Genomic DNA, 11,943 nt, shown 5'->3' with positions numbered 1-11,943 from the left:
ACATGATTACTGAATAGTGTCATGATGTGGGGAGGATTAAGTGGATCTAAAGACAGAGAGGCAAAACTGCCAAATAGATGGTGAAGTTTTTATTTAGCTTGTAAAATAATGCTTTTGCTATATTGTGGGTTTTTCACATCTACAACAGTAAACTAACTTCTTGTTTCTCTTCCTCTCAGGACTCACAGCTTCTCTGGTCATTGTTTGAGGTCTCTCAAATGTTTGTGTTGCTATTTTGTGTCGCTCTCTAAGGCCAGCTGTGAGAACTCGACATGTTCTCTCAAACAGTCGAGTAGGAGTTGTAGTAGGAGAGGTGAATAAAGGGAAGAGTTCAAGTGACTTCCAACAATTGTCATACTGTCTCTTTTTTTTTCTCTTTTCTGCTCTTTGTTGCTCCTTTGAAGCACAGATGACTGCCAAACTTCAGATTGAGGCATAATTGAACGTAATATAAGTATGAAGGATTGCTGTGAAGTCAGCAGCACAATGTGACAACACAGTGCTGTCTATCACTACATCCTTATTCAGGAGGAGTGAATGCTGCAAGTCACTGGGTTTCCTTAGACAGAAAACGTTTTGAACTTATTTGAATAATAAACCAAATGTAATGCACTGGGGCCATTTAAGTAAACTGAACTAAAATTGAATTATTCAATTAAAATAATTTTGAAATAAATTTGCAAGGGAATGAATAATTAGGGAATAACTGTTTCTCAGAAGAAGGACTGTTGCCTATTATTCCAATGACATATATTTGAATATAAATGACATAAACAAAGAGTTTTTTGAAAAATATCAAATTTAATTTGGTTATAAAAGATGTATTTTCCCACATGTACACTCACACATAATTATCATAAATACCATCTATAATGATTTCTCTTTTTTCACAAAGCAAGCACGTACGGTGGACTGATACATGTGATTTCAAAGGACACCATGGAGAATGCTTGAAGTCTTTTACACAGAGAGGAACTTTCAGTGCAATTTAAAAATAAAAGGCTATTGAAAAAAAATCAAGTAGAAACATTTAGAAATTATCTACAAATGGATCAAAGTACAAAAGAGCTACAGCGTTTGGCGACACTACACCCATTCACAGGTGAATATTTTGGTTTTATGACCGTCTCATTTGAGTATTTCTGACAGATTAGAGTTAAAACTGTACAAAGAGAAACATTAGAACAGAAAAATGGAAATTTGCCACCAGTCAAATGCTTTCTGCAGTCAATGCATTCCAGTAACAATGTGGAGAAAGAATGAGAAACAGAAACCTGATGAAAACAATAAGCTCTTTCAAGTACAACCACAAATACAAAATAAAGACAATTGGGAGATGGTAAAGTTTTCTTCAATTAAAGCTGTGACTCAATCCTTTTTACCAGGAGTTCAGGTTTTGAGAACCACTTTTCATCTTCATGATGGAAAATTGTTTATATAGCATGCAGTTTCTTGAAAAATGCATATTATTGAAAAAAAACAACTTTTCACTATATTTTCGACAAATGAATACATAATGTATCAATAAAAATCAAAAACTGAGGTAGGACAATGGTTTAATCTGTGTTTGTATTAAGCTGTCTTTCCATCAAAAGTAACAAAAAACAGGATTTTATTATTTGTTAATGTAGTGTTGCTGCAAATCTATTCTAATTTACATAGATGTCGGATTATCAGATGTTATTGGATTTGAATTTTAAAATGTGATCAGAGAAGAAAATTAAATGTTGGGCTCAAATATTATAAATTCATACAGTCCCTTCCAGTGTTTTGGCACCAAAGTTTTAAATTTTTGTTTTATAGTGAATAAAAAATAAAAATCTTTCGTTGCTGGTGCACTATTTTTTCACTTAATCAGAAAGTTAGCTTCAAATGAATATTTCAAGAGTTCATATTTATATCTGGAGTATGAATATGATATTCATTACAAAAGCTCTGTCATATTTTCAATTTTTTCTATTAGCAATTCTTCAAAGTGGGGAAGAGAAGAAAATACTCAATTCAGGAGATGTGCACTGTTCTTTTTAAATAATTAAATGAATGGCTTCAGAAACGTGCCTGAAGTTGGCCATATCTACAATCAGAGTGATAATTAAAAAGTTGAAAACAACTGTAACTTTGACAAAAACTCCAACCCAGGATATACATTTCTATTTCCAACATGCACAGTAAGGTGGAAAAAATAAATCTCAAAATCTTACTGACAGAGCAGTGAAAAAGTGTATTCTGTGTGAAACTATAATAATGAAATACATTTATTTGTTGTTATGCTTTTTAGATATCTTTACCAGGGGTACTTATAAATTTCAAGGTCATTGTACGCCTGCAAATGTTTTTGGCCTGCATTTTTCGTGAACAGAGATCCCAGGAATTGATCTCTGGTTATTTTGTACCAGATTCTTAAGTAATCGCATTTATAAGCTTCCTTACATGTAATCTGGTGTAGTATACTCTTTAATGTAGGTAAAGTGCAAGTAAAACAACTAAGTTATACAAAACTCAGAGTAAATGAGTCAATATTTCTTCAGACATGATGATGAAATCAAAGGGCAATGCATGCCTTGAATCTTTTTTTTTTTTTGTTAATTTATAATTTTTTATGTGGTTTCTGTGTCCCACTCACTGTATATCTGCGCAATATCAACAACAGTGCATTCAAAGAGAGTAGCAGAATATTACTATAGAAATAAAAAAAGGTAAAAGTAAAAGTGCAAAACACAAAATGTATCACATGTCCACAGGCACACGAACTATGTCTTTATCCAATCAGAGAAAACATCCACTTTGTGCAATAAGAAGATAGACACAGAATTTTCTATTGAACTAGGCGTTTCATGACAGGTTGACAGCAAAGACAAAGAAAACAAAAAAAAAAAACTCCTGTAATTTATTTATCCTAGAAGTGACAAAGCACAGGTGATCAGTCGTGAAACAAAAACCTTTTGTAAGTCAGTCTTGTAATAAAACAAGGAATGTCGTGCTTGTGTTGTGTTCAAAAAGGCCACTGAGACGGCTGCGCTCGCCCGGCGTTTAATGCCCTGATGCCAATCTGCTGTCTTTTCTCCAAATTTCCTTCATCATTTGAACAGGCTTACTTCTGAATGAGAGCTTGTCACAAATAAAAGTGTCTCCTTTCCAAATATATGCTACCACATCTCTAAAATATTGCACTAAAAAGATTATATTTTGTAGTCAGCATTGCTCCACACAACGCATAATAACAGTATAGTGTAATAAAGATTTCCTCTAAAGGAACAGATGTTCTTTCCTGGTGAAAAGAATAAATGCAAAGTTTGGCTTGATTTACCCTCTATGGTACACATTATACTTCTAGTTATATATATATATATATATATATATAAGCATTGATTGTTTTTAAATAATAATTGAAATAATTTAAGAATATTTTGAATGTTGCCAACATTGGACTTTAAGGTTGCACAGGGGGGGAATACAGTATTTAATTTAATTTAACATAATTTACTTCATGATTACAACATAATTAAAATTCTACATGGTTTCCATGGCTTACAATACATGGCATTTCATATATAAATCAATATAAAAACTGAATGAAAAAGGTTACAAATCTGTGCCATAAGTACACCACCCTGTACTTTCACCTTCTCTACCATAGGCTCATAATATTTCTTACTCTCATCCTTACCAGTCTCTCTTTTCCTTGCATGCCTTCTCACAGAACATTTTTATCACTACTTGTTTACCTGTAATGTTTATTTGTTTATGTAAGCATCCCCATTAGTCTCTACCATAGCAGGGACTATTCTGGGTTCCATAAATATTATCTGTTCTTCCTACAAGAGGTATAGAGTAAAACTGGATTCATTTGGCAAATGAACCAAAATGCATGGAAATTCTCATTAAATAAAGATGGACAAAGTTCACTGTAATAGTAGAATATGGCTGACAAATCATAAAAGTAGCCTGAACTTTGTCTTAACCTGACATCTTTTGCTACTGTCAAGAAAAAATCCTGCATCCATTTTTGTCTTTTTGTTTCCTTGTGAAAATCAACTCTATGGATCACATCTGTATGTGGTATCACTAATAACTTTCCATTAAGGTATCAAAAACTGTGACTTTGATCAAACAGTATAAAACTTACATTTTGACATTTTCTTTTTTAAATTTCTAAAAGGTTCTATTTTGAGAGATGCAAGGATTTTGTCTGACAGCATCAAATCAAATCAAGATAAAACAACGTTACTTTGACTTTGACATTACCTAACTACACACTACTACTAAGTTTGAATGCAGCCATAGTGATCCTATAATAATTTGGAACTTAAAGTAACATTATGCAATTGATTATGATGATACATTGTGTCCTTAGGGCACCAGATGTATTTTTGCAAGCTAATTTTATAGCAAATAAACTGCTTTAAACTATTAAAACTAAGGTTTTATGCCTGTTAGTGTTAACCTTTTTTTCCATGAAGGAATGTAGATATCTTGAGGGGCAAGATAATGAAACTCTTTCCTTTTAAAAACTGATAAAAATGATTGGGAAATGGCAAATTAAAGCACTGTTATTGATTCCTTGACAATGCCCCTCTTTTTTAAAGTATTGAACCATTCAAAGTTTTTATACTTGAGGGCACAATGGTACCATAGCGGGTTAAAAGTGAAGAAAATAGTAGAAATGCATGTCATGAAAATCCTAGTTTTTCATTTTAGATAAAGCATCCCTTAATTTGAAATACAGTAATATCACAGTAATATGCATTTGTTTTTGAAAGTCACTTCACTCTTGATTTTGGCACTCCACTGTACAAAATTCATGTGTTTTATATCCAGCACTGAACATATTTGTATCACTTGCTAGGCTCACGCAGTCAAGGAGGTGAGTCACATGCCCACTCTGTAATGTACTGTCACATCACAGTTGATTGTATGGATGCTATGTACAGAGCCCCACAGATATACGAACAGGATTTTATGCTATTAAATATTGTCATTATTGTTGTTTCACAGGAGAGAGTCTCTTTAGCAGTTTCTTTCCTTTGGAAAGTATTCCTTTCTTCTTCTTGTTTGCCAGATCTTGAGGGTCCCTGGGGTCCAGCGGAACATGGTGACCCCTTGGAGGGCTAAGCGGTCTCATAGTTCCTGGAAGGAGGGGGCGAACGATTGGGGACGGCGCCCGGACAGGGGTTGTAATGTTGTTGGCCGTGTCTGTGTTTTCTGCAGTGACCTGAGGAGGTTTGGAGGCAGGGGGGCAGCATATTACAAATGAAGCAACTATTTATGTTTTTTTTATTTTCATTTTTATTTTTTTGGACTTAAAAGGCTATGAAAAGTTGTGATAAAAAACACAAAGGGATTGTCTGCTTTTTGAAATTGGAATGGAAGTTTTCAATCATAATTAAATTTCTAACAATCTAGCATTGTAGAGGATCTTGAAATAAAAACACAAAGTGAAAATAATGAAACATAAAGAGCAACCATAGGTTGGTAACAAAGAGCATCTTGAAATTTTAATTAATTTTCTCAAGAATGTGCAGAACTTAAATTGTTTGATTTGCTAAAGCGCTTTCGCACCGCTATTGTTCATGTGCAGAAAAGTAAAAGAATAGTCACAAATTAATTAAATGACTATGAAAAGTAAAATTTTCTAAATAAATGCACACAAAGGAGGCATTAGGATTTATTTAAGGAACAGTACTTTTAATTCTAGTTAAGTATGTAAATCCAGTTTTAACTGATAAGTTAGAATATGTGTTTTAATGAGGTTTGTTCCTGATTCTCTGATTAAAAGTACCTTCTGAAAATAATAATCTTTTAGCAGGTATTAATCATAATTTTCCTAAAGCCCAAATTTTTGAATTACATTTTTTTATTGGTCATATCTAATATTTTCACTTAAACAGAAAATCATCACAATTAACCGAAGACTTGAAAACATAAGTCTGTGTAAGAGATGTATATTCTGTTTCACCATTTTTTTAAAATAATATTCTAATTTATTGAATTGGTCAGAAAGCTAGGCCAGACTAATCTTTAACATTTTAAAATCCAAACGGCGAATTTGCTGATAGAGGTATACGTGAGTAAGTGCTTGCTTCAAAGACTGAAATGTGCTGATGTCCAGTGAATGAAAACAGACTCAATCACCCTTCCATCACCATGTTTGACCATTGGCATTTGTGCTGATATGTCATATTTGGTTTTCAAGAGACCTGACGGTGTGCAGTATGAACAACTACCTTGGGTTTGTTGGCCCTGTTAACGCCTCCCCATACCATGTGTCCAGAGTGATTCATATCACTGAGTTCTCCACCTTCCTCCCACAGATGGAAAACATGACTGTTAGGTTAATTGGTGTCTGTAAATTGCCGTTGGAATGAGTGTGTGTATCATTTGTGTCTCTGGGTTGTTATGTGTTGGGGCGGAAACCTGTTTATCTTTTAATAATTCTTCCTAGCAAACACTGTTTTTCTAACCTACATGTCAACCCCCAGGAAAAGTTGGCAAACTTGCCTTAAAGGTTTTCAATTTTTGATTAGTCTTTCTTAACATAAGATAGCTTCAAAAACTTTACAAATATCCTTACAATCCTCTGCAGACCTCTGCAGCAGTTCTTTCTCTAAGGCCAACTTGGTGTTGTTTCATTTTACACTCCTGCTTGATGAGTTGATCATCTTCTCTGTTTAACCTTATGAAAGAAGTAAACTTGGTATATAAATGCCTTATATATTAAATGCCTTTTTATATTATGTTTGTAGAAGAAATACTTATTTACTAGTAACCATAAAAATATATGTGTAATATGTGTGATCTAATTGAGGGAAAAATGTGGACACTCTACCCTCCTTTTAAGTAGAGATACTGTCCTGTGGGTGAAACAAATTCTGTGAGATGCTTCTTATGGCAATCTACCAGAGTCTGAGAACAACTTGCCCCACTACTCACTTTTACCTGTGAGATATTAAAGGGTTTTCTTATATCGCCAACATCTTTCAAGTCACCTCACAGCATGTTCAAAGTATAAAGATCTTGGCTTTGACTCTGCCCTGGACTTTTCATTCCAAGACAGACCTGACCAGATTTGATCTATTTCAACTTTGTTATTGTTGTTAGTTTGTTAGTTTTTGTTTGTGTATAGAACACACACAGCAGGAAGCCAGGAAATGTTAAACAACATCATCACACCACAGAAGCAAGAAACTCCACTATTAGTCGGCCATAAGGAGACAGTCATTTACATTACAACACCCAGGGACACAACTGTAGATGCCAGGCTTCTTCTCTAATGCAATAACTGCTATTTCTAATTGTTTTCTTTTTATGTTTTTTTGCACAATAAAGTTGGAATATTCCCAGAGGCTTTGACAGAACAAAAGTAATAACTTGGAAAATCAAACCAAGTGAAGAGACAGATTTTGAGGAATTTGAGTCACAACAGGACGTAGCACCAAATAAAGCCTTCGCTGGGCCCACAAGCTGTTTGCATTAGAGCTGCGAATCTGATATCTGCAGTTGCCAACTTACTGTACAAGGGCAGACAGAGCCATTTATGGTGTGAAATGAACAATCTTCCTCTGTTTGTTTGTTTAGTTTTGCCAAGCGGGTGAGGAAAAACAAAAAAAAGAAATCAGATGTGGTAGCGTTGTCACTATCGAGAAAACCCACATCACTATGACAACAGAAAGCAACAACAACACCAACACACATGAACACAGAGCGCAAATAAGAATGGTTTTAATATCCAATCTTTTTTTTTTTGTCCTTTCCTTTTATTGTTTCATCGTAACAATACAGAATGGATGTCTCAGTGCTGCGGTTCTCTTGAGCTCAGAGCAAACATGGCATATCCACCGTCAACAGGGCTGAAAAATAGATCTGATGTGTGGGTAAGAGAAACAAAGCCTCTTTGAGGAAATACACAAGCTGAGCCAAGAAAGTTAGAAAATGTATCAAGTTTGAAAAAACATGCTTTTCTTTACTTTTAAACTTCTCTTAAATAATCTTAAATAATTTAAACTGGGTAGCAATGTGTTGCTAAGCACTTTTAAATAGAATTGTACATAATAACAACAATTTGACTTTGTGTTTTAGTGCAAAGAGTTACCAAATTTTTTGTGTAAGGAATGAGTTGAGCCTTGTTTTTTTTTTACATGTCCTCCTCAACCAGTCCTACAAACATGAGCCACCCGCAGGGTTCCCACGGTCTATCCTCTCTCTGTCCACAGGCTTTGCTTCTTCCTTTCTCTGAGATTAAGAAAGGCGTTAACACTGGATTTTGCTCCCTTTCCGAAGGGTGAAAGGATTGGGGAAGTTGTTAGTCTGTAAAGAGTCACCACTGTCACCACATGGACAAACACACACAATGAACAGCACACAGACTGCAGGTGGAGGAAGCAAGAGACGGAAATCAAGGGGAGAGGGGACGAAGGATGGATGAACACAGGGTCTAGCGCTGAGAGCGGCGATGATGATGTACCCGTTTTCCCTCTGACACGTTTGCAGCGGAGTTTACAGGGGGCCGGTTGGCGGGTTCTTCCTGGGGGTAGTGGGACGGGGTGTCGGTCAGATAGACCTCCACATCATCAGGCACTTCTTCCAAGAAGTTAGAGGGCACCAAGCCACGATGGCCATTGAGCTCACCCTAGGGACAAAGATGGTGAGAACAGAAAACAAGAGAAAGAAGAGAAAGAAGTTAGAAGAACCTCTGACAAACGGGCAGATTTGTCAGCGTAAAATGCATTGTGCTTCACTGAAGAGAAAGAGTATTTCTCATACATTTGTTAAACATCTAAAAGATTGTTGATCATTTAGCAAATCTCTTTTCTATGAGAGTAAAGTCTATCAAAAGCTTAATTACAGCAATGTTCTTAAATGTTTCAATAGATATTACACTCTAGATTTTTTAATGCAGCTTTTGTTATAGTTGATCAACCTAAGAGTCGTATAACTATATTGTATTTTCTTGATCAGGTACTATCTCCTTATTTTTAAAACTCCTAGAAAAAATTGTGTTGATAATTATGTGTTTATTACTTTAACTTCATTGGTGAGCACACAATTTTTAGTCTTGATTTATATCAGACCTCCCTAAGTGAATACTTCTATCACAAACATGTCAAGCAATCTAGTTTAAGATTTCAAACAATATTGATTGATGAAAATCCTCAGACAATTTGCACAGGATGGGATCTACCTGAAGAAGCTGCAATTATTCAGCTATCATGAATTATGTAATTTAGAGGAATTAGCTCAGACGATAAAGCCTCAAAGCGTAAAACAATCTGCTTACATAATAAAAAAGTGGTGAGTCCATAAAGTGGTGATAATGACATGTGGGTGACCATGCCCATACATTTTTGATCACATAGTCATTTTCTAATGGCTAATTCCAGTAAAATAACGCACCATGTCCCAAAGTTCAATCACATCAATTGATCACCAAGTGGCTTCAGCATGGATAAGTGGCACTCACATAGTAAAACCCATCTTCATCAATGTCTCCAAAAACAGCAACGATGTCACCAGCACAGAAGGTCAGCTCAGCCTATCAGGAGACAGATTCAAAACAGGAAAATTTGTGTGTATATATATATATATATATATATATATATATATATATATATATATATATATATATATATATATATATACAGTATATACAGTATATATACTGTATATAAGGGTGTGTGTGTGTGTGTGCGTGGGTGTGTGTGTGTTATTATGTGCAAGACAATAAGGCCTACTTAAACTGTGGGCCTCAACTTTATTAATATACTTCACACAGTTCTTTTATCAGTAACTGAACATTATTATACATTTAAGTTAAATTAGAATTTAACTTAAATGTATTTGATTTAGGTAAATAAGTAGATCATAATGGTTGTGGTTAGCTTCCTCTTTCTATTGTATGGCTTTACCTCAACATCAACATTAGGGGAGCTCTCTCTGGGGTCGTAGTCGTAGAGCGCCACCATCCTCCTTGAGGCCTGATCTCGGCGGAGACCTCGTCTGTTCTGCTCTACAGGCGATAACATGGAACAACTCAGAAAACAACAACAACAACAACAACAACAATAATAATAATAATAATAATAATAATAATAATAATAGTCATCCTGTGAACTGCATTAAAACTTTTTACTCTTCCCCATGGAGGCACTGGAGTGCACAACAAAACACATTATTATATAATAAATATATTGATAAATATTATAATCTAAGATTTAAGAGGTAAAAGAAAAAATATTAAATAATAGAAATAAATAAAGATCTAAACAACCATGAGTCTGAAATGAATGAATGTGGGAAAATAAAAAAATAAATTAAAAAATTAAAAAGCAATAACTTAACACTAAAATAAGTGTTAAGCAGAAAGAAATTTACAACAAAACGTCACGTAACTACTGTTGTGGTCCTGTCTGAAATCTCGTTTGCAAAATACTTGTGTTGACTTTTTTAAGATATGTTATTTTATAACGGTTCTTATAAAATTATGTACTCTATTTTGTTGTTGCTGAAATATTACAGTTTCTGCAATGTTTTTGTTTCCAAGACTTGTGCAACAACTTAATTAGAATTTTTGTGCATACCAATACCGACAAATTTCCTTTCAACTTTTCAAAGTACACATTGTCTCTGTACTCATAGTTAGCATGCTTCTGCAGTACCTATTTTGTCCACGGGGGTGCTGAGAGGCAGAAAGCCCTGCTTGATGAGCTGATCCATGGTCTCCTCATCGTCTGCTCGTATCTCGGACACCATGTTACAGGGGAGAAGCCCCATCCTGCCTTTTATTGCTCCTCTGTAAAACCCATCTGTGTCCTTATCACCATAAACCTAATAGATACAGGAGTAAAACAGGAATGTTCAAAGCCTCATTGAACAGTTTTTGTGTTCCAGAAGGACAGAATATCTTCCTGGAAGATATTCCATCTTCCAGGAAGATATTCTGGAAGACAGAATTGTTAAAATTGTTAAGATTTTACCTATTCTTGTTAAGATATTGTTTTACTCTACTGTAGAGTACAACAAATAAGCAGAGATTGTAAAAGGTTAATGTTTGTTTTTTTGATTTTATATTACTTGGTCCCACTATTTTCAGCATTTATTCTATGTGGTAAAAATTTGCTGTTTTGCACTTCACTAAACATTTCCTACTGAGTAATTTGTGACAGAGTACAACAGTCAGTTATTAGAACTTCACTTTAAATGCTATTATTATGACAGTTGGAAAGCAGGGTGCTAAATGCAATCTAGCCGTGAACATCCTACCTTAATTATCTGCCCTTCTTTGAATGGTAGCTCCTCATCTGCAGCATCTGGGTTGGGGGACATAGACAGAGGATCGTAGTCAAAGAGCGCCACAAATATCCGAAAAGGTTCCTCAGGCTCTGACTCGTCATAGTACGTTGGAGAGCGTCGGTCCCGATTCCGGTAGCCGTCTTAAACACAAACAAAAAAAGGCACAAGTCAAAAAAAATCTTTACACAGCCAAACTAAAAAAAAAAAAAGTGACCAAAACATAGATACAGACATGAAGTGCAAGGAGTGTTTGTGAGATTTGGCAACAAATGGAGCAGATTTCTGAGCAACAGGTTACATGTAATCTTTGATTTACTTTCCTTATCTAATTTGTTAAGATGAGCATGTTTATGGTATATCTAAGCCATGCCCCAGTACACAGAAATTGATGAGCTAATACTGCATCTTCATCATTCTTAATCATTAGATCGTGCACTGCATGATAGATTTATTTCTCTTATCTTGCCATATTTGTGCCTGTAAACATGCAGGAAATAGCTGTGCCTGTGACTAGCTATTTATTAAAATTCTCGTAGCACAAACACACACATGCATTCATAAAGACAAACAACACATGAAAACTGCGTGTGGTTTTGATTAGGTCTTGGTTTTTACAGCTTTCAGTGTCCTAAGAATCAAGTGTGCTGCAAAACAGGT

General features: G+C 34.9%; 1 protein-coding gene across 8 annotated transcripts in view; it reads right to left on the bottom strand.

Moving 5' to 3' along the window:
• Positions 1–794: 794 nt before the first annotated feature.
• Positions 795–11,943, bottom strand: part of LOC102238201 (RIMS-binding protein 2-like) — a 72,025-nt gene continuing 60,876 nt past the window's right edge. For 6 of the 8 annotated variants that reach the window (XM_023338491.1, XM_023338496.1, XM_023338493.1 and 3 more), the window contains 6 exons: positions 11,257–11,426; positions 10,653–10,821; positions 9,903–10,003; positions 9,458–9,529; positions 8,462–8,626; positions 795–5,212 (listed from right to left, as the gene is read on the bottom strand). In XM_023338491.1, coding sequence (XP_023194259.1) covers positions 4,979–5,212; positions 8,462–8,626; positions 9,458–9,529; positions 9,903–10,003; positions 10,653–10,821; positions 11,257–11,426 — 911 coding nt within the window. In that variant the 3' untranslated portion in view covers positions 795–4,978. Of the gene's footprint in view, positions 5,213–8,461; positions 8,627–9,457; positions 9,530–9,902; positions 10,004–10,652; positions 10,822–11,256; positions 11,427–11,943 lie in introns of those variants that run through there. The other 2 variants (XM_023338498.1, XM_023338499.1) reach the window with 2 other exon arrangements.

This window comes from Xiphophorus maculatus, chromosome 8, assembly GCF_002775205.1.
Source record: "Xiphophorus maculatus strain JP 163 A chromosome 8, X_maculatus-5.0-male, whole genome shotgun sequence".
In the NCBI taxonomy this organism is placed as follows: Eukaryota; Metazoa; Chordata; class Actinopteri; order Cyprinodontiformes; family Poeciliidae; genus Xiphophorus; species Xiphophorus maculatus.
Note: the sequence above shows the minus strand (reverse complement) of the source record. Positions and strands in the feature narration are given on the sequence as shown.